The sequence below is a fragment of the Poecilia reticulata genome, linkage group LG1 (genome assembly GCF_000633615.1).
Source record: "Poecilia reticulata strain Guanapo linkage group LG1, Guppy_female_1.0+MT, whole genome shotgun sequence".
Taxonomy (NCBI): Eukaryota; Metazoa; Chordata; class Actinopteri; order Cyprinodontiformes; family Poeciliidae; genus Poecilia; species Poecilia reticulata.
In genome coordinates this window covers 9,844,381-9,872,264 of record NC_024331.1, presented here as the reverse complement: position 1 = coordinate 9,872,264, position 27,884 = coordinate 9,844,381, and the positions used below count along the sequence as shown (strand labels likewise).

General features: G+C 38.6%; 1 protein-coding gene across 1 annotated transcript in view; it reads left to right on the top strand.

Moving 5' to 3' along the window:
• The window catches only part of gcgrb (glucagon receptor b), a 55,178-nt gene extending 35,640 nt beyond the window's left edge, over positions 1-19,538 (top strand). The window contains exons 2-14 of the mRNA XM_008424176.2: positions 4,467-4,607; positions 4,799-4,895; positions 5,002-5,109; positions 8,017-8,105; positions 8,309-8,427; positions 9,795-9,951; positions 11,050-11,209; positions 13,602-13,662; positions 13,929-13,998; positions 15,515-15,603; positions 16,027-16,171; positions 17,960-18,001; positions 18,274-19,538. Of these exons, the coding sequence (XP_008422398.1) occupies positions 4,554-4,607; positions 4,799-4,895; positions 5,002-5,109; positions 8,017-8,105; positions 8,309-8,427; positions 9,795-9,951; positions 11,050-11,209; positions 13,602-13,662; positions 13,929-13,998; positions 15,515-15,603; positions 16,027-16,171; positions 17,960-18,001; positions 18,274-18,696 (1,614 nt within the window). The 5' untranslated portion in view covers positions 4,467-4,553 and the 3' untranslated portion in view covers positions 18,697-19,538. The remainder of the gene's footprint in view (positions 1-4,466; positions 4,608-4,798; positions 4,896-5,001; positions 5,110-8,016; positions 8,106-8,308; positions 8,428-9,794; positions 9,952-11,049; positions 11,210-13,601; positions 13,663-13,928; positions 13,999-15,514; positions 15,604-16,026; positions 16,172-17,959; positions 18,002-18,273) is intronic.
• Positions 19,539-27,884: the final 8,346 nt, after the last annotated feature.

Here is a 27,884-nt window from a genome sequence, read left to right as displayed (position 1 = left end):
AAAGTTTGAGAATGAAAACTGCCGCAAATTCGGAGAATTTTGTGTTAGGCTTTTCGACTGCAAAAACCGTCCCTTAAAGCTCTAAAGTGCACCGAGATTAAGGTAATCTTCCCAATCCCAAGATACCGCGCCGTGGCTATAAATTAAAGATCAGGAAAGATGCTTTCAGGATTTAATGTCCAGCTTTCAGCCCCAGCTCCTCTGCACTGAATATAAATATGATGGTAAATTACAGTCAGATATCATCATGCCGTGACGTTGTGTTATCTGTGATTGGTTGTGCATAACGTTAAACCTGCCTGTGCGGGTCGATTAGGTTATCGGTTTGAGAGAGTTAGTCGTCCTTTGCTGTGTGTCCTGGTTGCATGAAAACTGACGCGCTAACCTTGGCGGCCTGTTGCATAACCCATACGCACATCTGTACATTAACATGAGCACATTAACCTCTTTATGCTGACTTATCTGGCCAAATCAATTGCTTCTGTGGCCGCGTGTGTCATGAGAATCGGGATATAGGTTTTCATCTCCAAAAGGTTTTAACTGTGGCCGCTGTGCGATTTAATCTTTTTCAAACTAAATGTGTCACCGGTCCTTGAGAGGTATTTCTTGTGATATTTAGAAACTGGAGTAAAACATTCAACAAGATGAGGATGTGTGCTTAAAGAGGATCGAAACAGCTCATGGTATTCTCACTGCTTGTGCAAGCACTTCGGTATGACACCTTTGTCCGTTAATGTTTCACACTGAGATTGCAGTTTGTCCTTGGCTAGCGTGGAAGCTAACGTCCACTCTGGTCCTCTGTGGGAAACAGCACCAACGAAAGTAAATGCCACTTATGGATTGCGTCGTTTGCAAACATCAGCCAATAGCACTGAGTCTACGTAAAGCGGCTTCTCAAGATTCATTGTCCTTTGAATATGAAAATATGTGCAAATAGGTCATTTATTCACGAATAAGATTTATATTTCACAGAAAAATATCCAAACTGATCAATCCACTACAATACAAAATTGTGATTAAATCCCTAATACATGATCTTTCAGGCACATTTAATTAAGGTGTTTGTTAAAAACCTTAATTAAAGGTTAAAAATATATATATATATTTTTAATTATTATATCAACAGAGCAAACTTTTTAATGGACTGACATGCACTGTTCCGATCTGATGATTTCGACACAGACATGTTTATATTTTCAAAAGAGTTGTGTTCATGGCATTTATATGTCTTTTATCCTTTCCAACATAATGAACATTATATGCATGTTTTCAACTATCATACAAATGATTTCAAGTTGTTCTTATAGTCCCTCGATTTCTTTTCCTGAAACCTGCAGAGATCTTCTGGAAATTGAGGGAAAATAATCTTCATATAGAGAAAAGCTTATCAAAACGCTAACAGTGTGATAGTAAGTACCACAATCAGTGTTACTGTCGTGTTCCTTTCAGCTCATGACACAAATGAACAGCAGTGGCTCAATTTGAAGCACCGCTGTATTTACAATAGGAGTTAATATTTCATTATTTCCACCTAAAAACATATTCAGTCCACCGTGGGGAACACCACRAGCAAAGCAGAGGGAGCCGCAGGCATGGCTCATAATCTCAATCACTGCAGCTTAGCGGATAAGAACAGATTATTATTATTATTATTATTATTATTATTATTATTATTATTATTATTATTATTATTATTATTATTATTATTATTGCTGTTGCCAACAAATCTATGGAAAGAGCAAAACCAACAATGTTTAGTTTGCCTTTCAAACCTGTCATATTTTGAAGCTTATCGTTGGTAATCCTCCTAAACCCTCTTGTTGTCCATCATGTAAAGTTCTACGAATATGGGGAAGGTAATCCAGTGATGGATTTTATATACATGAAGATTTTTTATTTTTTTTTAGGAGTGCTGGATGGAAACAAATTAGCGACTAAATCGTTGCATACATTTAAAGAACCTCCCAAAGATTCAAATTTATTGTCGGATTTTTTTTTTGTAAAAAGAAAGCAAATGCATTTCTCAGAATATTTATTCTTGCTCATATAATCCCTTTGATTTTGTTGTATTTTGCCCCAAAACAACGTATGTTCCTACTCTGCTCTCGTTTGCTGTTCATTTAATAGGAATCCAATGTGTTCATAGAAAAAGAGGATTACAACTGTAGCATCAAATCCCAGCAATTTGTTTTATTGTTTGTTCTGTAGTCCTTAAAAAAAAAAAAAAAAGCAATGCTTTAATCTGTACAGCATGACAGCCTATTGATGTTTTGCTCAGATCCCTGTGAGAAGCCCGGACTCGGCACCGGATGGGATCCTCTGCGTCCGAAGCAAAAATCGACTGGAATAGAATGGAATTTGAAACGTTTTAGCCAAAAATGTTTCCATGCTCAAGGTGTTTTTTGCAGAAACGTTTCAGATTTCGTTTTGTTCTCCAACTGCGTGGGCGAGGACGGTCAACCGGCGTCACATGATCCCAGCCTGGAAACGAAAAAAAAAAAAAAAGCAAACCTGATTAGAGGAGAGAGTGCCTTGCAAAAAAGTGTTTGTGTTATGTGAATCTGTTTACATTTTCCTATGTGAAAAGCTCAACATTGGAGTTTTGTAGCGATATTAGATGAAAATAGTAATAAATTGGAAGAGAGTTATGATTTTCAACAATTATTTTATTTTATTTTATTTTTTTCAATTTAATATCTTAAAAGTGTGCCACACATTTCATTAGCAACCTCACGCCACCTTGATATTTTAACCCGTTCTTTTGAAGCTTTGTAAACATTAATTTTCAAGAATTGCCATATATTATCAAAAAAAAAATTATATACTTTGACATAAACCCTGGCTTTGCGGCCATCTTCCCACCAGCTGCAGCTTCCCCCGTTCCTGCTAGAGAAAAGAACCCAGCATGATGCTGCCACTGCCGTGTTTCGCTGTGAGGATGGTGTGTTCAGGGTAAAATGTTGCTCTATTTCCCTGTCAGCTGGCCAGACTCTGATGTGGATCCTCAGTCATGCAGGACATGGAGACCCTAAGTTCTTCAATAGAGGGCAAATGGATTTATTCTCCCGTTTCATAAAGAGGTTTTGCCTTTCGCTTAAAAATGATTTCACAGTTCTGAACGTTTGTTAGAAGTAGCTATAGGTGAAATGTATTCAGGTTACAAGAGAAGAAGTCTAGTTTTCCTCAGGCTCATCTGATGGAGCGTTCTGCTACATTTTGTTTCCCCATCAGGGCTCCTCGCAGCAGTTGTAGTGGTAAGTTTAAATGGGACGTCTTCTGGTATTCTCCATTTCTTTTTTCCACAAGCAGATTTATGGAGGGACTTATAGCTGTCAGACTAACAGAACCTGGACGCCTGCAGTCACAATGGGCCTCTTGGCTACTTTATTGATTAATGATCTACTTGACCGCCCCGCTAAGTTTGTAGTTGTGCCAAATATGTTCTGTTTGTGGATGATAAGTATTTATTGAGAGTTTTAAAGATTGGGATGTCGTTTTATAGCCTAACCCTGCTTCTCCACATCAGTTTCACTGACCTGTCTGTCTGCTGTGGTCCTCCGTGATGCTATTTGTTTGCTAATAGTCTCCAAGGACGTGTTTTTCAAAGTGGAGGCCGCTGCCCCCTGGGGGCCGCCAGGAGGCGCTGCAGGGCCCTCAGAAAGTTTGTTTCGAACATGATAGAAGAATAAAATCAGTATAACGTATAAAGTTGAAGGAAAAATAACAATAAGACAAAACTAAAACAACAGCATCTACTGACTCTCTAAATCATGCATTTTTAACTATGTTTTTAAAAGAAAATCCAATCTGTTTTTAATTTATTAAAATGTTTACTTTGAAAGAATCTACATTTATTGAAATACTATTTGCCATGTTCACCATCAGCATGATTGTACTAGTGAAACAATTTGAAAATCATGCATCAATTTAATTCCACTTCACAGATCTGCACTACTTTGCCTTGATCCATCACATAATATCGTAATAAAGTATTTTGTATTATGCGGTAATAATACAACAAAATATGCATACATTTTTTAAAAAAGCACAAATACTTCTCCTAGGTACTGCAAAGTGTCTGTTATGATGAACCGATCGTTGCGCGGCATGAGCTGATGTTTTTAAAATCTCTCTCTGTTTTGGAGTATTGACAAGAGATGCTGTGCATGTACGGCAGACCATTAGTGACACGTTATGGATTGCTCATTCTCTGAAAAGCTGTGCGCTGAACTGAAACGAGTCGGGGTGTAAATTGTGCTCGTGGGCATCTTTATTTTTCTAAAGGCCGACACGGAACAGCATGTATTTGACATTAACGCTGCAAAATGTTTGTGCCGTAAACATTTATCTCCAGCCACCTCCACCACACTCTCAGAAAATAAATTCTCTCTCTATTTTATTTTTGTGTGTGTTTGTGTGTATGCGTGCGTGTGCGCGTGTGTGTGTGTGTGTGTCCACGTGTACAGGCCGTGGGGTGGAATAGGGCCGAGCCTCATGTGGGTTTCCTCTCTCTTCTGGTCCCCGCCGACCCCCATCTTCCCAGCATCGGTGGGATGTCCCAGGTGTGTCTCCTCTTGGCCTTGCTTACGCTCTCCAGCTGCACTAAGGTACAGTGTTACTAATACCCTGCCCGTCTTTCACACATAAAATTAAACACAACTTTAATCCCTCCCTAATCCACTCATTGTTGGGTACCGCTGAATGAGACTGAGACGCCGTAGAGAGGAGGGGGGGGGGGGGTAAAGAAAACAGGGCTGTTGTTGTGCTGCTGGAGCCTTACGAAGCCTCTCCGTCGCAGGTGTCCTTTGCTAACTCTCTGGAGCTTGTGAAGGAGAAGTGGAGCAACTACAAGGACAACTGCGCAAGCCAGATCAATTCCACGCCCCCTGCCACAGGTGAGCGACTGAACTTCATTACGGTAAATTTAATGTCCAACTTACATCCATCCAAAGCAACAATTATGTGCTGTTATATGTGTGAGTGTGTATGTGTGTGTTGCAGGGTTGGTGTGTAACAGAACCTTTGATTTGTATGCCTGCTGGCCTGATGGACGTCCAGGTACTACTGTAAATGTCTCCTGCCCAACGTTCCTGCCATGGCATCGAAAAGGTCAGTAAGGCTGTCAAAAGGAAAAAAGGAGTTAATTCACAGTGAAACTGCATAACATAGCAAGAACAAAAATGTTGGCACTTGTAAAGAATAAGTTTTATATTTTTTTAAAACCTTGCTGCCACCGTTTTCTGTGTGCAGGATGATAAGAGAAACTGCATTGTTATAACTTTCAGTGGTTGCTACAGAGAAATTGTCCTCTGTGTCAGAAGAAGCAGAAATCCGTGGGTAATTAATGGCAGGTTCCAAGACAATGGTTGATTTTATAAGTTATTGTCTAAAACATAAATTCAGGTGCTGAAAGTGAGCAAACCTGAGTTTGAGTCTTCTTCTTGTTCAGGTACCAAAAGATAGGGTGGATCTTTTAAGGCAAATTCACAGAGTTAAAAGATTCTCATTCAAACCAGGAATTATACAAATATTTAGGGATTTTTTTTACCTTTATGCAAATTGCAGCCAAAACATATAGCTTTGTATTAAAAAAAAAAAAGTTGCATTAGATTTAATGGAATTTATAGTATCTGCTGAAAGTTGATTTTGTACTATCTGTCAAGATGTAACTGCACTAACTGTGGTGCAGGTAATTTGGTAAATAAAACAACAACAAAAAAGCAACAACAACATTTATTGATGTTGGACCTCCTACCCCCTCCATTAATTAAACATAGTTAAATCAAAAGTTCTACTTTCCAAAATGTTCTCAGTATCACTTAAAAAGTGATCTCTGTTGCTGTGGTCAGTTTGAACAGCTGCTACTTGTGCTTTCGTTCTTTTACAAGAGGAAATTTAAGACAACATTTTAAACCTCCAACTGGAGATTATCGAGCAACGTCCAGTGAATCATAACGTTGTCTGATGTAAGCACTCTAATCCGTCGCCTGAATGTCTTTCTTTCATGTTTAGCTTTAATGAGTTTTGCATATATACAGCACGTTACAGCACCAAAGTCCAGAACAAAAGAAAACAAAAAAAAAAACATCGGAATATTTTTGAACTGTTAAAATAGGCCAATTAACCATTAATTTTTATTTGGGACTGCAAGAGCTTCTTAAATTTCTAAAAAAGAGAAACAGGATAATTCCTACTTCATGCAGCTCTTGTGAATTTTGCCAAAGGTGCATCTGCTAAACACTGACTTGAAAGGTGGATGAATATTTTGTGCAATCGCTCATTGTATATTTTTATTTAGTTGTCATTATTTTGCTGATATCAGTTTTCATTTGTTTTTGTTTTTTGTTTGTTTTTGTTTTGTTGTCATTTTTTTCAATCTAAAAACTCATCAAGATTAATATATAAAACATATTATGTCCTCTAGTTGTCGCTCAGATTTGTCATCCAGTTACTCACTCCCATGTTTTCTCCAGCTTAAAGCCTACAGGACGGACATAAATCTTTAATTTATAGGTCAAAACATCCAAGGTGGTGAAAACGTTTTCTAGACGCTACATACGTCGTTAAGAGACGGTTTTTATTTGCCGTGCCGTCTGCCTCTTGTCAACTCTTTGTGCAGATTCTTGTACCGTAATAAAATGCTGATCGTTGAAGTTTCAGACGTGTAATTATGATCCGAGCTTTTTTCAGTTAATTAAAATTAAACTCCAAAGATAATTTCCCCTCTGTTATCACATCGTGTTGGAGCTCCGGCTTGTTAAATTGAACTCACTCTCTGGGGTGAAATTTCTAGCTGCGCAGTGCTGCTGTTTTCTCATTATCTCTGCGCCACGCATAACGGTTGAATATGTCAAGATAAGACAAAGTCAGCGTCTGGTTGCTCTGCTTGTTTACAAAGTTGCAACTAGAAATTGCAATTGTGAAAACACATCTTAGTCCTTTATAGAGGAATGATTTGTTTTTTTTTCTAACAGCTAAAAGGCTTTTACTATTATTGACATCCAGCGCAGAATAATGCCTTTGAAAAGATCTCGATTTATATGAACACTCATGAAGGGAAAGGTTAAGTGGCCCATTACATCACAGGAGAAGGACTCTTCCTACCCAACAAAACACCAGTACATGTAAGGTCTTTCTTTTGTTCAACATAGAAATAAAATATTTCAAGTCTTATAGCAAAGATTTTTTTCAAATGTATTTGAAAGGCTTTTCAGTCTGATGCCGTCAGAACTTATTGGCATCAGCTTCTTTGAAAATCACATCAAGGATGCGGCGCTCATCCAGTGTCGTTGATACTGTGGATTCAATGGGGGAGAAGGAGTCACTACAAAAAGCCCAGCTCTTCCTGCGCCCTTGCAGTTTAATTAAATGAAAGAAAGAAATGAATGAATGAAGTGAAACCTGCAATTTGTTGGATGAGAGATAAATGAAATGGATTTTACCACAGCTTAAACCCTGAAGGTCAGATCCTTCTTGGTCTCCCACCAAGTAATAGGAAATTGTGTGATACGCTTTACTCTGTCAAAGCAGCGTAATTCTGCTATTAAAGCACAAGTCATTTTTATATTTATGTTACTGAAGTTGAGAGAGACTCTTAGCATTAATGATGACAGCAGTGTAAAACTGAACAAACTATGATAATAGACTTTTTAACAGGAGTTCATCACCGCAAAGACGGACGTTGTTGCTCCTATCTTGCTTTAGAGGGTTCGTTTGTGATCAGAAAGTCAACAACGTAAAAATAGCCATGCAACAAATCCGCACTCCATCGTGAAATAAGAAGTGTGTTGAAGATCCACAGTGTTTGAACTGACCACTCACTCAACGTGAAAGCAAAACATCATTTTCTTAACAGCATGACGCCAAGTGAGCTAAACATGGCTTCCAGGTGGAGGAGACGTCTCTTCACCACATGATGACATTTTGTTGCAATTCTGAGATGAATATTTTGTCTTTCTTTCTTTCTGAATGGTTGAACCCAACCTCACACGACATGTCCTGTGTCTTTGTGAACAGTTCAGCGGGGTTTGGTGTACAGGGTCTGCAACGAAGACGGCAAGTGGGGACAAAAGAACACCAGCGAATGTGACGACGACCCCGGCGAGGTGCGTGAAACCTTTGGGGATATTTAACTCTGAACGTGTAGCATATGGTCGGGTGATTCTTTAACTCTGACACAATCTAGAAAAGCAGAATGCAAAATCTTCCCATATGTTCACAGAGAGTCCTTTCCTATGTTTTTTTGTTGTGTGTGTTTGTGTGTGTGAGGAGCACGAATGCTTTAAAGGTAACTGTGTTTGCGTTTCAGTCGGGTTTGCAGCAGCAGTATGGCCGCATCCTCAGCAAGCTGCGCATCATGTACACAGTGGGATACTCTCTGTCACTGGGAGCGCTGCTGCTGGCCCTGGCCATTCTCATCAGCTTCAGGTACGAAATGGATAAAACAGAGAGAAACAGGCGCAGGGATGAAGACAAGAGGGAACATGCATTTCTGAAAGAAAGAAAGAAAGAAAGAAAGAAAGAAAGAAAGAGAGAAAGAAAGAAAGAAAGAAAGAAAGAAAGAAAGAAAGAAAGAAAGAAAGAAAGAAAGAAAGAAAGAAAGAAAGAAAGAAAGAAAGAAAGAAAGAAAGAAAGAAAGATAGAGAAACAGGAAACAGAGTTCCAAGGTATAAATCTGGGAAAAAAGAAAGCAATCGAAAAATACATTTAATTAAAATAAAAAAACAACAACCACATGAAATAGATATTGAAGAGGATAAATGGAAATGAAACAATTCAAGAATTAAACCGGTAGAACACGATAAAAAGGCAAAAATAAATTATTGTGAAAAGTAGCTTTCCCTCTACAAATTACTTCTTTTTTCTTTTTTTTTGTTTCACAAGTTTGCCAAGCAACTTTTAACAACAGGCGAAGAAACCTTGAGTAAATAATGTTTTTAAGGGTAAATGGTTTTCCAAACCAGCCGGATGGAACTATGTGGAAAAAGTAATGGCCCCTTATAGCTAACAAGCAGCCGTTCCACTGCTGCCACAAACAAATACCACCAAATGGCATCTTCTTTTATCACTGCAGATAAATTTGAACCCTTTTTGCAGAATTATCTTAATGAGTTAAGGTAATTAATGTTTGAAAGTTTTTATGGAGGACCAAAACTAACATAGTTAAAAATAAAAGCAGGAATACATACTTTTTGTTATTTTCTTTTTCTTATGCATGCGTTTTTGTCAAGGAAACACATGTATACCTTGTGTATTTCTGCCTCATTATGTAAATGAAGTGTGTCTTAAGACTTGCTTAGGGTAAAGATCAATTTAGGCTGTTCATCTGCAAATAAAGTTAATTTGGAGTTTAGTTTCTCTAGATGTAGCTTCTGCATGCTGATCTTCTACAGATGGGGATGTGATACTTGACTTTTAGGACAGACATGTTTTGTTTTAGTTAGTTAGTAATCTTGCTTAAGCTTATAAACCGAACTGAAACAAAAAAATTTAATTTGCAGTATAATTTCCTATTGGACCAAGATGTTTCTAATGACTTTTAATTAACACCTGAAAACACAGTTTGCATTTACCCAGGTTATCTCTACTTGATGTTAAAATGTGACGATCCAAAAACTAGAAGAAAGCTAAGGAGTGAAGAATAATGATGGAGAAGACTAAAAGTTGATGGGGGGAATGAGGGAAAGAGAGAGCGAGAGAGAGAGAGGGAATAAAAGAAGGATACTACAGTGGATTGATTTATAAATGTGACCAATGCAAAAATAGAGATAATCCACTTGGTCAATTCTTCATAGGAAGCTTCACTGCATGAGGAACAACATCCACATGAACCTGTTTGCTTCGTTCATCCTGAGAGCCGTTTCGATTCTGATCAAAGACGCTCTGCTGAGCCTGATGCTGGACCCAAAGAGCGGCAGCGACGCCCAGACACAGGCCTGGGTCAACATACCAGTAAGAACATCAACATCACCAGCTGTCACGCTTTTTTTTTCTTTTTTTTTTTCAAATCAGTGACATTACTAGGACACTTTGAGAAAAGCGGGGATTAATTTCAACTGTTATCTTGTAGCTTAGCTTAGGAACACAAAAATGAACAAATCTCACTCGCTTTCCAACTTTTAAGTAGTGCACGCTGCACTCGTGTTCGGTGCTTCTCCCAAAATCCTAACATAAACCGAACACAGCTTAAATGTTCCTGAAAAGGTGTGTTTCGAATACAGAATATTCAGAAAGGGAGCATAGTGCAGCTGCTGGGAAAAAGTGACTTGTTATATAACTTACAAATTTTCCACAATAAGCGTTGAGCGTTCCCAGCCCATACGTTTTTTAAAATTCGGCAGCCGTCGCACCGGGCCTGTTGCCGAATAAGAAGCCGATTGAATATTGATTTTATGTCGAGACATATTACATCAATTATGGTTCCAAATCAACAGCAATCTGTTTACTCAGCCTTTTCTTCTTTCAAGTTCTTCCCTGATATTTAAATGAAAAAACAAAACAAAAAAAAGCAGTTTTTTTTCACCTGGACTTTAGTGAATATTTGTTTCATTTAAAGTGCAACAGTTCTGTGACTGAACCAATCAACCAAAAATCTGAACATGACTTAATCAAAACAGGAACATATCATCAGGTGTGTAAAACGAACCTGTTTTGAAAAAGCAATCTTAGCTCATGTTTTCTATTTAAGGGAAAACATCGAATAACTTTTGATTTAATGCGATAGCAGTGTTGGCTTTGGCGCAGTTAAACTCCATGCCTGACACTGTCTCTCTAGTGATGACATTTTCAACAGATTCATTGTTTAGGTCCGATGTAGTTTTATCAAGAAAGTGGTCAACACTTTACAACAGTTTTTAACTAAAAAGCTAAAGTCCACTTCAACATATCTACTTGAAAAGCCAATATTTTTACCTCAACAAAGGTTTAAGATAACATTTGCATGTAGAGGTTTTGAATGTTGATGGATTACTCATGGTGCCCTAAAACGTAAGAGTGTCTCGGCTTTTTTTCCCCTGCTCCTCCTCCACGTTTGACCGTGTTGCATTTCAGGCCGTGATGTGGTGCCGAGGCGCCATGGTGATGATGCAGTACAGCGTGATGGCCAACAACTACTGGCTGCTGGTGGAAGGCATCTATCTGCACAGCCTCCTCGTCATCACTGTTTTCAGCGAGAAGAAATACTTCTACATTTACTTGGCTATCGGCTGGGGTCAGAGCCCACATCGTGACACGTTCACACAGCACACATTCTGACAGACAGCGAGACTTTACAGTTTCTATTGTCTGATAGCAAAGCTATCAGGATAGCGGTTAGACTGAAATAAATGTTCTATAATCTATTCTGGATCAATTACAGGCATTGAAAGACTCTGAAACGTTGCATCAGACATTCTCTTAACAAATGCATTAATAAATCGCCCCCTGCACCAGCATTTTTTTTATTTTTTATTTTTTTACTCTTGCTTGAAATTCCTGAATGAATTCAAATGCAACCAATTAAGGCTTTACTTTGAAAGTTTCGGCTGCCATTAAGTTGCACCTCTGAGCGCCAAGGATAGGAAAACAAGACAGATGATAAAAATATAGGGGTTGTTTTAATGCAAATATAGGGGTGGTTTTTAGTCTGTGAGCTGAGTGAATTAAGTCCTCCTTCTCCACCTGTCCACTTCATTTTCCTCCATTGCCTCAGCTGCCTGCAGCAAATGCAATGTCAGTTAGCATTTAGCTAGATGTGTGGGCTCTTCAGAGTTGTCTGTTTTGTTTAACTTGTTCCCAGCTTTTCAGGTTTATTAGACACCTGCAATGTAGTTGGAATGTTTTCTTATATTTGGGCTCACCTAAATATTGTGACTGTGCAGCTTATTGAAAAAGTTGGACACATAAATACAAACCAGTTAGTCTGCAGCGTTGCGATAGCTTAACCTGCTAGCAAGCCATCACAGCTGTTTCTACTTACTATGATCACACCACTGGTTTTGAAAACGGTCTCTCTGTGTTTTGCGCTTGAATCTGATTTAGAGTTACATGATCTTCACTGCGATGCTGCAGTTCTGAAGCTATAAAATGCCACTATGTGCCTGGAAAATACATAATATCACAGCTAACATTATTACATGACCTTTAATTCTGGCTAATCTGTTACGGGAAGATTACAGCAATGGCTCCGTTTTTGTTATGAATGAATTGTCTTGGTGCTCATGTGAGTATTTATAGAAGGTCCTCTATGATGAGTTCAATGACAGATGTCCTCTATCATGACATGGGCTTTGTTTAAAAAAGCAACAACAAATGAACAGGACTTTTAGTCATAGAAGACATGAAGAAAAACTGACATGTATATAACTTTTTAGCTCCTTGTTCATCTAAATGTCTCTGATCAAACTCAGCAGCAGTGAAACCAAATCAAATGTCTGCTGTGATGATAAACTCTAAGATCAACTAAGGATTTTAAACATCTTGGTATCAAGTGAATAATCCCTCTTGTTTTTTTTTTTATTGTAAAAACACCCAAATCTCATAAGATCCCACAAATAATTCACTTCATCACGACAAAAGCAAGACAGAAAGGTTTATGCTTTTTTTCCTTAAAGCTTTCTGAGACAAAGTAAGAGACTAAGTACATCTGCTCCTTTTGCAAACCATCTATATCTTCAGACCAGATGAAAGAAAAAAACAAAAAGAATGCCGGAGTTGTTGTGAAGCGAGGAAACGTCTTTGCTGACAGATGTCTGAGATCATTTCATGCTCAGTCTTATAACATCTACAAAATGTAAAAAGAAAAAAGAAAAAAAAACATGTGCAAGATTAACGCTCAGAACTGAAATCAGAATAAGAACTCCCACTTAATTCAAGTCCAAGATGTTTATTTCATTCATATGTTAGTGACAGGTCAAAGATGAATTTTTATACCCCAAATGTTCACATTTTATCACATTCACGTAAACTGGAGCTCTGCAGCGATTTAACAGAAACGTCCTCTTTGCTTTACAGTTCAGCCTCTTTTTTTGTCACAGAGATTCTGTATGATTGTACAGTTTATGCATTTCATTTCACTGTTTTCAGGAGCTACACTTATAAGAATTACATTTCCAATCCAGGGACACAACCTAATCCTTTAATTTGTTCATTAGTGCATTAATAATTGATAACTCCCTCAGCTGGTTAAATATTGTGAGTTTTACTGCCAGATTTGCAGTACGACACATTGAAGCTGCATTTTATTGGTTTAATGCAACAGCTGAAATGAAGGACCGATCTAACACTGAGGGGAAATCAGCTCATGGCCATGATAAATTATCTATTTGGTTGACATGATGCAACTGAGTTGTTGTTCTGTGGCCTCAGGCATCTGTGAGCTGGAACTGCTGCAGATCCCCACAGATACCTTGACCCTATTAGAGATCTTTAAAGTACTCATCAAGTAAGATGAAAACCTTGAAGTGTTAATTTTTTTTACATAATGAACCAGTCTAATGCTGCATAGCGACTCGATAAAACTGTTAGAGAATAAATAAATAAATAAATAAATGTTACGTCTGTTCATGACCAGAAAGGCTTCTTTGATTGAGTCGGATCATTTGTGACCTTGCTCTTATTTTCAGGTGCGCCTCTCATATTTGTGTTGCCATGGATCACAGTGAAATATCTGTATGAGAACCTGGAGTAAGTACACGAAACGTGAAAGAGATTTTATTGTTGAAGCTTTCAGTGGCAGATGGTTATTCATATTGTAGAGAATAATAAAAAATGAAAAAAAAACGTTTACAGAATCTCAATAAGCTGCAGTGTATTATATTTGTGTGTGTGTGTGTGTGTGTGTGTGTGTGTGTGTGTGTGTGTGTGTGTGTGTGTGTGTGTGTGTGTGTGTGTGTGTGTGTGTGTGNGTGTGTGTGTGTGCGTGTGTGCGTGTGTGTGTGTGTGTGTTTTAGGTGCTGGGAGAGGAATATTAACATGGGGTATTGGTGGATAATCCGTTCTCCCATATTGTTTGCTTATCTGGTAAGTCTGTGTGTGTCTCTCTGGTTCTCTTTATGTTGTGCCTCCCCTCCTTCACCAGTTTACATGTGAACAATTGATGAATCCAGTATTTTAAAACTAAAACTTGCGTGAAAAGCAATGCGGTCAGTAACTAGAGGGAGCCTTTCCTTTCCTTGTGTTATTCTACTCTGAATCCTGCAGCAGTTTCCAAAATAGCAGCATTTGTTCGCTCAATTCAAAGTTTCCTCAAATTAAAAGCTGTTGCGTTAGTATTATTAGTCATTTTATTCATTTTAAAAGTTCTTGCAGCGTCACCTCCTCTAACAGCAGCTGACTAAACAGCCTGTGCCTCCTGATGTTTGTGCTAAGACAGTGTGGCCCCAGTTAATCCTCACATACAAGGACAAGGACACTAGGTAACTGTGCAGGAGGAACACAAACATCAGCGTACCTTTTGTGTCGGCCCGAGTGATGAGAGGTCTGAGAGCCACGGCTGTGCTTAAGAAAACTTTGGATTTCTATAAAGCAGCTTGTCAAACTCACAGGGCTTTGAAAGTAACCAGAATTACATCTTTTTGTTTGTCCTTAACCTTGTAGGTGATGCCGCTTACATTCAGACGACTGAGAAATGTTGGGTGAAAACTAATAATCCTCCCACCTGTTCGCTTCCACAAATCTCACCCAGCTCTCCTGAAAAGAAAATAGTATCACTCCTTCTTCTTTGAAGTTGCTTAAAAACCGTCTCTTAATGCACTTTGCATATTTTTWAAAAAAAAATTGTTTTTGTCATTTACCAAACAATCTCTTGTTAATGTTTGCAATAACAAGACCCTCTTCTGTTCTGCATGATGAGTCATGCTTCCATTTAGATTTAGTGCAGATATGTGCTTTACAGCCCTATTTACGGAATAAAGCTGAAAACCAGTGGAAAGGCTGACTGCAAAATTTTTAGATTAGTGCCGTCGACACCTGTTGGTTCTCTGAGATTAAATTTGTACTCATAGCAGGAGTCAAGAAATGAGATGCCAGCGCTCACCGTGCAAACATGACCACCACACAATGAATAATGACAGACTGCAAAAACATTCACCTGCACTTTATGAAGAACGTACCTCATCAATAAATGAATGTAAAATAATTGCAGTCGTGAATGTTATTCAAGACTTTCACATGCAGATGTTTGCTTATGTGCAGAGCAGTTCATGCTGATTTACTGCTGATTCCATGCAAGATAAATGTTGGCAAAATTCAAACTCCAAAAACTTGAGTGCTGTATTAATAAGAGTCTACAGAAAATCTTAGAAACTGCGTCTTCAGAATTGGCCATGAACTTGATCACCATGCATATTTCTCAATGTAGTGCTTTTATTTTGGAGGTAAATACCCCTCCATGTTCAGATACTCCTGCCCAAAATGTGCATTTACAAAAATATCTACTGCAGCTTCAAAATGTCAGCCTTGTTTCTCCATGAATTTCTTTCCTCAGTCTCTAAATTGTTCCTCTGAATGTTTTTCTGTGACTCTCGTCATATTTCAGATTAACTTCTTCATCTTCATCCGAATAATTAAAATCCTGATGTCTAAACTCAGGGCTCATCAGATGAGATACACCGACTACAAATTCAGGTGAGACAATGCCCTTTGATTGAAAATGAATCAGTAAATGAAGGTACTTTTGAAAGTTGATAACATGAAAAATTTGGGGTCTTTGTTCTGTGGTACACATTAAGACTATCACAACAGCCCAGGATTGGTAAACAATGATTATTTTACGTTACATTTATTTAATTAAACAGAAGATAGCATTAAAACTGGAAATGGCATTGCAAATGCGCCTTCATTGATCAACCATTGTTTTTTTTGTACAGGTTATTGTAGTTTTCACTTTTTTTTTTTTTTCTAAACTTTACTCTGCAATTTTCCTTTTACACCAAATATTCTGCAGAGGTAGTCTGCTGAAGTGGTTGAATTTTAAATAAGCGTTTACCTTTTTGTTATGTGTCACACTTAAAAAAGTATTCACTGTTTTTTGTTGTTGTTGTTTCGCAGGCTGGCGAAATCCACGCTGACTCTCATCCCGCTGCTCGGCATTCACGCCATCCTCTTCACCTTCGTCATCGATGAGTCCGTCCCGAAGGGCTCCATGCTTCGCCTCATTCGCCTCTTCTGTGACCTCCTGTTCAACTCCTTCCAGGTCTGAACTCACAACCTTTGCTTCTACAATATATTAGCACTACGAATCCCATGCTTTATCTGTTTATACCCTTTATAATAATAACAAACAAGGTTTTATTTTTCTATGCTCTATCTGCACCTTCAAAAGCCAGCCGTCCAATAAACATGCATATGTGGTTGCGCATTCAATTATTTCTCGCTAACAAGCGCATCTTAATACATTTAATTAATTAGCTTATTTTATTTAAGCAATTCAATTAAAAAAATAAAACTTATTGATGACGAACGATAGATTCGGCAGCTCTAAAAATGCAAATACGACGTGACAAATGCAAAAATGTTGCTTTGCTAACCGCTTGCGTAACATAAAAGCCGTCTTGCACAAGGTAAACCACAAAAAGTAAATAAGATTAAAGAAGATGGCGGTTCACGGACTGCTGTAACCAAGCTTTTTAACGGGGAGGAGAGTTGGTAGAATAATGTGATAGGAAAAAGTGCAGCAGGAGAGAACTGCAGCCTTGAGGTGATTTAGAAAAAAAAAAAAATCTGAGTTTGACGCAGATGTAGAAGGCAAGGACTGCAGCTTGAGTCAGAGCTGAGAATGTTGCATTTATTGTGTTCAAGTCTCACTGGACGAGGAGCAGGGAGACACAGAACCAAACGGTCCACAAATAATAAATCACTGCAGATGTCTTCAAGGAAATTTTCAAGCATTTCTTTCTTCCCTGAGCTGACAATCTTAACGGAGATGATTAAATCTTTTACCAACAGGACTTGGTCCTACTCACACTTCCAAAAGTATCAATATTGGTTTTAATGATCATGGTTTCATTGTGCCTGATTGGTCAGCAAACAGCCCTGATTTAATCCCCATAGAGAACCAAAGGAGTATTATCGAGATCCAGCGATGCAGCTACTGATAGCTGCTGTTAAAGTAACATAGGCTTCCTGAACACCTCGGCAGGCCGCCTGAACGCTCCTCTGGAAGAATTCAGAACATTTCTATGTTTAAATTGTCTTGTGTGAAATTAAATGTTTCAGAGAAACTACATTTGAGTTTACGTGGAAGCCACGTTCATCCAAATCAAATAAACAATTGAAACACGTCACTCTGTGCAGCGAATCTATAAAATGAGCATCAATTTTTTTTTTTTCTAAATAAATCGCTAAAATGTATTCAACTTCTGGGTGAGATTCAATTCAGTGAGAGGCATCTGTATTTGTAGCCTCTCCGAACAACTGGGAAGATGGTGCTTCTTCCACTTTTTTATTGCAAAATCTATTTGAGGTTGGAAAAAGCCTTTTACTTTGCCACACTGGCCATAAATTTGCACTTGTGGTTGTACTTTTCAAACTCACATTTCCAGCTTTCACTTGATTTATTCAGGTGAAACAGATCAATTCACCCCTTAAACCGGTGTAACACTTCAATAAACTTCAAAGAGCTGAAAAGCGACGTCTAAATCTGCTTCCCCTCTCTGGTCCAATTTGTTACACAACCACTTGGCACAGCGTTTGTTACGCCTGTGTGACATGAAAACGCTCTGACTGTTTAGGGTCCGATGTTTCTCGACTGATGTCCCACAGCTGATTAAGTCTCGATTAGCGTGATTTAATCATGCCAACACTATGACCCCTTCAATTACTTCCCAGGGCTGGTTGAGTGAAGTTGTGAGTAACGTTACGGCGAGAACGACTAGAAACTACTCACAGCAGCAGATTGAGAAAGCGGGAATATTGCATTTTTTAGTTATTTGTTTCAAATAATAGAAAATTGTTCAGTTTAAACGTCCGACTTTCATTGCAGGGCCTGCTGGTTGCCATACTGTATTGCTTCGTCAATAAAGAGGTGAGGCACTCTTGCTTTCATGCCAGGAACACTCTAGTTTGATCTTTGCCGTTGTTGCAGTGCTTGATATGTGCGCTTGAACCACTTATTGTTTCTTTTGTAAAGCTAAAAGCTATTTCATTTTGATCTTGAATAGAAGTTGTGCCGCAACAATACCCATCTACAAATCTAAGCTTTTACATGCAGTCCTTGGCCGCAGCCGTCCTTCGTCTAACTTAGTGCTCCTTGTCGTCTGCGCCCCTTTGCGCTTCTCCACTCCAATCGCCTCTCAGGTTCAGTCCGAGATGCTGAAAAAGTGGAAGAGGTGGAAGCTGGGGAAGGACATCGACGAGGAATACCGCCACACCCACAGCCAGACGCCGCACGTCAAGAGCGGCAGCATCGCCACCGGGAACCTGACCGACCTTCAGGACAACAACACCAGCGACCCGAGCAATGACTCGCCCCACGCCAGCAGGGCCAACTGCCACCCGCCCCGCTCGGCCGCGCCCGAGGAGAACCGCAGGCTGGTGGTCTCCTACAGCAACGGGACGGACAACGCCAGATCCGCCAAAAACAGACAGGCCCTGCAGTTCACCTTCCCGCCTCAGAGAGGCGCCACCAGCAGCGGCAGCACCACGACGGAGGACATCAGTCTGGAGGATCGGGCGCAGCGCCGCTCGTACCCACAGGAGGGAGACGAAACTAGTGTCTGAAGACGACATTTTGTTTTGGTTTTAGCACAAAACTCTCAGCTTTCTGATGATCGTGCACCGATGGTAACCTAAAGGGGAAAAATATGAAAATATGCACATACAAAAAAAAAAGAAACACCGAATTTAGATCACTGCTAAAAGGAATCAAAAGATAAGCTTACCATGTTTAATGTAATATTTATTGCTTATGATTTAACAATTTGAAGTGAGCGTGACTGCGCAGCATGTTTTTTACTGACGTTTTGGACGAGCACATTTCCAACATCAAACCTTCACTGCTGTCATCATGAGGGCTGGTGGGGTTCGGGGGTTTGCTTGCAGCAGCGGACATTTACTCACGGTACACGATGGGGAGCGCAGCAAGCATGGTTCTTATTTTCTCAGAGGTTCTGAGAACAGCCGGACTCAGGTGTTCACTCGAGACAAATGAATTGTTGCACTTGATGCCGGTAGTAAACGCGCATCACGCCGAGGGAGCCGCGCTGAAGAGGGGCGCTTTCATTTTCCAAAAGACTGTGATTGTGTTGAAATGACTGTGATTTGAAATAATCGATGCCAAATAATAACAAAAAATAAATAAATATGATAAACATTTTGCATCAGTTGGGTCCTGCATTGGCAATTTTTCAAGCTTTATGTTACTTTTATACACAAATGGCAACATTCTATCCATTTTTACAAACATTTTTGCTCTAAATGGAAAAGAAATATAAGTAAATTTAAAGTATTTTGTCGCTTGCATATAATTTGATCTTCATGCAGTCCATGTAGTGCTTATGTTAAATTTATTAATTTCTGTGTGCCCAATCAGTGAAAGATTCACTATCACTGCTAAAAGTGTATAAAAAAAAAGACTTTCTTTTATGAAAATGTATTTGGTGTATCTTTTTAAAGTGAATGTAACTCTCAATTGCTACAATTGCACAGCCGTTTTCTATGCACCCACACTTTGTTTTTGTTTTTTTATTGGATCATGTTAAGCAGAATGCATCACCTAGTGAAGATGTTAAATTTGATGAAAAGACTTTCTGGTGAAGGTTTTATATCCAGTTAAACGACATCTGAACCGTAACATTGTGATGTAAATAACACTGATAATTCACTTCTATGTATTTATTTTATTCTGTCTGGAGTTTGAGTCAGGGATCATATTTATTTACAGAAGCAAGATGATGTAAAAATATAGAACCATTTTTATAATGTTGTGCTATAAGAATTGAACCAGCAAGGATTTCCACCCAAAAAAAGGAGGAAACAGTTTGTGTTTTATCCTGAGTGGTTGAATGTGGCGTGTACATTGCAACTATATTAAATAAAGTATTAAACATTAAAATGCTAATGGCAGGAGGGTGAAGGGGCAGATTATTATTTCTAGTGCACATGGTTGAAACTTAACATAGTGTCATTTTTTATATGTTTAATTCCCTCTTTAAACAATAAGCATTTGTCAAGAGGTCGCCAAACTGTACATGTTTAAAAGATTTAAGAAAAAAAAACTGGTTGTGTCTAATTTCTTTTTGTGAATCCATAAAAAATAAATTCTGTCGGCAAAGAATTGCTCTTTGGATACATATTGAGTTTTTCTAACATTTGCTCAGCACACTGACAGATACTTTTGTCAAGTTTGTCGCAGAAAAAGAAAAACACAATAAGGACAACACATTTCAGAGGACTGGAAAAACTGCACCTGATTCAGGTTAAAGAGATTGATTGGATTTTTGGAAATGAGGTTCTTTGAATCCGCCGTAAGTGTTCAGTAACCCATCAGAGTTACAGCCTCTTACAGACTTCTTTTGTCTCAGCTGAGGTTTATTTTCACAAAGAAAAGATCATATGAGGCACAAACTGAGTGACATCTGTCAGTCTGTGAGGTTATAAATTCATGAGTAAGTTTTTGTTGTTGACCAACTAAAACGTCTGCAGGGTGCGTCAATGATTCATCCAGGAGGTCCCAGAGAGAGAGCGGAAGCACTGCAGGCCTCACTTACCTCAGCAAGGGTCAAAGTTCATGAGTCAAAGGGATTAGATAAAATGGGGGAGTTCCAAGAAAAGAAACACTGCAAACAGAGCAAAAAGAACACAAAGGCCCAAATGTAAAACTTTTCTACTCAAAAAAAAAAATTGTCATGATCCCCAAGAAAACATTTTATGAACTGATGAAACAAAATAAAACTTTTTGATGTGTGTGTTTTTACTTTTCGTATTAAAAAGCAGCCCCTTGATCTACGCTTTGCTTCGCTCAGAGGATCTGGACCCTCAGTAATTGAGAAATGATTGCTTGCTGGAAGCGTAGACTCTGAAGTTTGAAACGATTGGATCTGATTTAATAAAGTCGCTGACGTTTGGCTGCGGTGATTGTAATGTCGGAAGTGGACTGGATGGCTTTGTTCACGTCCTGTTTTCACTGCTGGAGCTCCACCAGGTTTGGAAAGTGTTGAGTAAATGGAACCATATTTTAAGAAATGTTGGTCATATGAACTCAGGTTGTCTTTGTCTCATAATAAAATTAGTTTTCTGATCTGAATCATTCAATTTGGATTAAAAAAGGACAAAAACTGAAGAAAAATGCAACAGGACAAATACGTCTAACTTTGTGAAATAAAACAAAAATTTGGGATGTATCAAGAAACATACACCTCTGCTATTTTATTTATGTTTTTTTTTATTGCAAAAAGGCACTTATTTGTTTGTCTACTGTGTGTTCTGAACCACTGAAAACAAACAAAGCGTGTCAGAATCATCCTGAAGTAAAGAGAAAGCAAAACTTTAGAGTGGCTTGAACAGTAAGCTTTTTACAACAGAAAAAAAGGATTGCAAAAATAAGGTTTTAAACTCACGACAATAAAGTCATAATATTGTGAGAACTGAGACACAAAAAAATCAGTTTTACGACTGCAGTTAAGTGAGGAACGTTGAACATCTTGTGAAGTTAGAATTAGCTGTAAGTCTTACAGATAAGGAAATACTTAACCTGTTAACACATCTGCTGCTGATAATAACATGTTTGTTATGTCTAATCTAAAAATATTACGACTTTATTCTCATATTATTTTTTACTTTATTTTCTCTTAACCTGGCCCTAATACTCGTTACCTTTTGCTTCAGATAGTTATTCTGACCAGGTTCACTGAAGATGTGGAGAAATGGACCGAGGTCACACAGTGTAAGTCACCATTGAACTCTGTGTATATTCCTCATATGCAAAGCTGAAGCAAGTCATTTTGTTCTGGCAGCAAATAAGATACTGACTGCTTGCATCTATGAGGCACAACCCCGCTTTAAGAAATCAAGCAAATAAACTGTGTAAATGTTTAATTTTGCAGACATGTGTGCATCATGTATAGATGATTGGCTGATTATGAAGACTGTTGGGTCACAGCACCATAAAAATTACTTTGATTTGTTTGTTTGTTTTGGTGAAGAAGGTGTTTTGAACTGATGAATTATGTATTAGCTCCGCACACATCTATGTATGCATAGCTACGTTGTGTGTGACTGATCCTGAAATCTCTATGAAAATATCACTTCTACCTGCTTTGCATTTACATATAAGAGAAAACACAAACAGCTGGAGGCAACAGGAGGAAACCAGCAGGGAAGGCCATGCCGTGTGGATGAACTCTGAGCAAACAGCAGCAAGGACTGATTTTAGTGTGGGACTAGATCAAGTCACATTATAGAGCAACATCATGGACATAATTACTTACTCTGAGCCACTCTGATAAAAAGTCAAATCAAGTTTATTTCAATGTCGATTATCTATACAGCGAGTAATTAAAAAGTTACATTTACTGTGATAAATAAATGTAAATATGTCCAAATTGGTGCCACAAACACTTTGAATTTTATTGCAAAACAAAATGTATCACAAAATCATGGAGGGACTGAAAAGATGCTCCATAATATTATTTAATTTGAATAATTTATTGATATTTTAACAGTTTGTGAACGGGTTTTATCAATACACTCTGGCACAACCGGCCGTTTAAGAGCCTTCTTGATCTTGATTTGGCCCAAAACGAAAATTAGTTTGACACCCCTGATCTGAAGATGTGGATCTATGCATACAAAGTAGCTTTTCTAAGCCATGGCTGCTGGAGTAAAACAGTAAGACAGAAACTCAAACTTCTGATTATACTTTATTTCACTTTTCTCCCTGATATGTCCATCATTCATTTAAAGAGCAAAAAAATTAAACATCCCTGTAAAATCTGTACTTTCCTGTACTCCAGTCTTTATGTGTGCAGGTGAATTAAAACCTTTTTGAAATGCAGTTTTAACTTTTGGTAAATKATCTGTATTGCACTTTATGAGGTCCAGAGGAGCCCAAAGCATTTCACACTACAGTCATTCACCCATGCACACACACATTCAGCCATTCACCCATGCACACACACATTCAGCCATTCACCTATGCACTCACACATTCACACACTGATGGCGATGAGCTGCTGGACTGCAGCCACGCATGACCCCGGAGAAGCAAGGAGCCAGAAGTGCATTTCCCTTTTAGCACTTACACAATTGTAATTAAACTATCACAAAGTCAAGAGTTTACAAAAAAAACTTATCCAAGAAACAAAATGTTCATTCCCTTCTCCTCTGGCAGAAGGCTTGCAGAGCATCAGGTGCTGAAGAACAGCTTGTTCCCCGAGGCAGAGAGACTCTTAGCTGGAGCTCAAATGTAGCCTCCAAAACAAACATATCGGCTCAATAATTGTTCATTTGCACAGTTCACACTATCGCTGTTAGTTGTCATTATTAGTCCCCTTTTGTTTTTAGTTTTATGTATGTATGGCTGCTAGCCTAGCATGTGTCTTTACGTGTCTTCTTTGTGTGGGATCTTGAAAACTCAATTGTGTGTTGTATCATACAGAAGAATATTTGACATAATAAAAGAAAAAGAATGTTGGAAAGAAGTAGCTTTCAAGGTGATTTGTTGGTTTTTGCTAATTCAGCTGTGGACAAGCAACTTTTTGGAAAGACGCTGAAGCATTTTCATTCAGTGATGGATTTATTGCCAGAGGAAAACATAATTAGAAAGCTGCAAAGAGTGCAAACCTTTCGTTGAAAGTTTGAGCCTGAATACGAGTTCATGCCTCCAACCTGTCTTGACCACATTTTTACCTGAAGTGGAGCCCATTAATTACTAATAAATATTTACTTTCTGTATCGTATGAACGACTCTCAACACAAATACAGGATGACCTCTATATTTTAACAAATGAGAATATATTGAGCAAACACATTCGTTAGCGGTGAGAGGAGTAAAACCCTACAGGATTTTCCTCCATTCCAAACCAGTAATAATCAGAGAAAAATAAATTGCAATCAAAAAACATTTACATTCAAAATGATTGYAAAAAAAATTCATAGTGTTTTATTAAAAGATTTGTATGGAGAAAATGGAGAGAAGGTGTTTTCCTGTATTTTATGAGGGTGAAATTAATTTAATTTTTGATAGTCAGATATTAAATCTTCAATTTCATGGAAGACGTGAAAGCCGAGATATATGTTTTTAATTATCATTATTTTAACTGAGATGGAGCAGCCGTCAATGAGTACCACCTTCAAAAAGCAAACACCAGTGTGATTATTGAATAAATTATTAAGCACGGAGTCTGAGTATATAAAAACTAAATCTAGTTTCACTCAAAGGATCCCTGACCTTCAGCAGCTGGAATTGGACAATTTAAAGCTTGAAATTACAGCCCTGCGTACGTGTCGGACTCCCAAACGGATTCCAGGTTCCGGGTCCCGCCTCTCCGCCTCGGTGAAATACCTGACTTCCTCTCAAGCTCGAACTGAATAGGAAGTTGCATAAATGAGCAGCACAAGTTCGAACATCTAATTTTAGAGCCAGGACAAAGACGCTGTGAGGAGCCCAGTCAAACTGAAATTAATCAAATGCGACAGCTCTATTGTGGAAAGCACTTAAATCCCAAAACAAACGCTAGCCGAGGTTTACGGAGCCACCGACACGAAGGAAAAGGAAAAAACACTGTTCGCATCTGTGCAACCGCAGTGAGAGATTATATATAGGTGGGGTGTCGATATTACATAAACGCCATGACACGCCCTGTGAGCACAATACAAATCAGGTCAGTGATATTAATCAAACATGCCAGAATGGGATTACAACCATTTCCCCTGATTGCAGCGGCCGCAGAGGAAGATTAAATCGGTCTTTGTAATGTGATCGGGTTCCTTTCACTTTAAGGAAATAACAGTTTAGAGCAGGGGTACCCAAACTTTTTCCTGTGAGGGCCACATAACTTTTCCCTTCTCTGGTGGGGGCTGGAGTACCTAAATGTAAAAAATTATTGTTTTCCAGGAAGCACAATCAAATAACCCTCTTTGGGTTCTACACAGAAAAAATCCAGGAAATAACACCATTTCTGAAATAAATACCGGATTTTCCAGACTATAAGCCGCAAAGTGTTTAAAAAAAAAAACAGTAAACATAGCTCGAGATTTTACACAACGATGCAGCAGAGGGGGACGGACACCCAAAATTTGAGTCATAACAGGTCAATTGAATATCACATTTATTACGGTTGAAAAAGAAAAAGTTGCCAAGTTTAGGGTAGTTTCCGAAGGTAACTGTAACAGTAAAAGTGCTGATCCTTCGTGTTGCTACTAGCATATGCTAAATGAAAATGGGCGCCTTCTTCTTCCTTAGATTTCAACGGCATCTTGCATCCATTATTGTTGCACTACTGCCATCTATTGGATCCTAATATCTATACCTCAAATTCTCATAATGATCCCAGTATTTAGAAAACGAAAAATAATCTTTTTCCCCCTCAATGCTATTTAACTGATCAACAACATTATCAAATTTCAATTCCCTATTAAAACCTAATTCCGTTTTAATGGGCGCTTTCTTCTTTTATTTCCAATGTTGATTTCCAATGATTCACTTCATGCTAAAGAGCCCCCTGGTGGTTGAAGAAAAATCCACATATAAGCCACATGGTTCAAAGCTTAGGAAAAAAGTAGCGGCGTATAGTCTGAAAAATACGGTATATGAAAAAACATTGCGGGCCCTGGGGGCCGTAGTTTGGGGACCACTGGTTTAGAGCCATAATCAGCAGACAAACTTCAGACTTTTCTTTTTGTTGTGGTGCACTTCAGATTTGAACATTACGGCAAAAGGAACTTAATCAACAAAGACAGCAAACACTTACTGCCAATGCCGAGCTCCCGCTCTCTGGACAATAAAGATTATTTAAAGAGGATGGCTATCCTGTTGGTCTTGACGAAAGTAAGAAGAAAATGGGGAATTGGACTTTTGACCGAAGTGGTTGTATTCCCAGCCGACAGTTTGGGCGTTAAAGGTCTATTTATGTCACATCAAATTACAGCCTTTTGTCAGAGTTGAAAGAGCTTTTTTTTTTTTTTTTTAAATGTAGCATATTTTAGAAAGGTTTAAATACTAATAAGCAATTATTTTTTCCCCATATAGATATAATTTACACCTTGTCAGGGTTTGCACAAACCAGCCAGCTACGCGAGACATTTTCAAAAGGAATTTGTAATTTATTTACAAAAATGTTTGGAAAGAGGATAAATTGGGCCTAAAAAAAAAGATCAACATAACAATATGACATAGTATGAAATATTTAGTTTCCCGTTGGGATCAATAAAGTATCTTTGAATTTGAATTTGAACAGAGTTCAGCTACTAACACAAGGAACTTGAGCACAAACTAGTGGAGTAAAAACGACCTTCTTTTTCTACGTTTCTCTTCGTATGGATGGCTTTTGCATTGCTTCGTGGAGGCGTGGATTGTTGACGTTTTAAATTTAAAAAATTTCTGCCAGTCTCCAACATTTGGCAGTGACATATGTAATTCCAGTGCGACGCTATGAAGCTTACCGGAAATTGTAACAATTTTTGTTATTGGTCTGAACATTGGTCTGTGTCTGTCAGACTTTCGTGACTCCAGTAAATCACAGTGGGATCAATAAATGGAGGAAACACAGAATGGAAAACTTTCCCACTTGTGGCTGGCTCACAGACATATTCCTCTGAGTACACTGGCGACTCATCCAGACGGTCACAAAATAAGCCAGAACAACATCTGAAGCACTGCAGACCCCAGAGTCTCAGCCAAGGACAATGTTTATGCTTCAACAATAAGAAAGAGACTCTACGAAAATGACATCGCATTAGAGATCTCCAAAGCAAAAAGATAAAAATACAAAAGGTTACATACCAACTTACCTAACACCCATTCAAGATTAAAACTAGAAATGCCCGTTTGGATGAGAATTGAAATCTGAGCCAGAAAGAAACAACCAACATGTGCTACAAAAGCAAGAGAGGAAGTGCAGCTGTCTGATATTCAAGCACCTATAGAGATCTCTGTAATACAGAGTGGAGCAGCAGGAGGTACAGGAGAGCTGCAGAATGACAAAACACCAAAGAGCTGGAGAGGGAAAAAAAAGAAGATGGTACTCTAAACAGATCAAGAGTTTTGTAAAATTAATAATTCATCCTTTATAATGGCTTTAAAGGAAGCTTGTGCGTCAGAAACTTGGAGCTTCCACTGTCACGGTGGGAGGGTTTAATTTAAGATTCAAATGGATAGACACACCAAGGTTTATTGTACAACATTAACTCTTGATAAGAATTTGTTTAACCATCTAATGAATGATACGAGGAAGTGAAAGTGTTGATGTTGGACAGGTAAGTTGTGGTAAGAACTTGATCATCATATTCTTGATTGATCCCAACTGGCTATTTGTTGAGCAGGCGGTTCGGTAACGCACAAGACCAGCAAAGATGAACACCAATGGCCTGAAATGAGTTTCCATGGTGAGCATCAGAGGGAAAGTCACAATCAGGAAGTGACCCAAGGGTGACTCTGTAAGGCAGTGGTTCCCAAACTTTTTCTCCTGCCCCCCACCCCCCACAATGGATTCCAAACACTTTMTGCCCCCCCTTTGTGGATTACAATAGGGAGAGTTAGACTTTGGTCTTTTGATTGAAACGATGTGTGACCGGGGAGGGGGGGTATTAGAGAGACTCCCTGTTTGACACCCCCTGTTATACGATGTGTCAGGGGGGTGGGGTAGACAGACTCTAAGAGACTCCCTGTTATACTCTTCCACCCCGTCCCCTCCACCCCCATCCCAGCACACACAGCATGCATCGTTGTTGTTGTATTTTTTTTTTTTTTT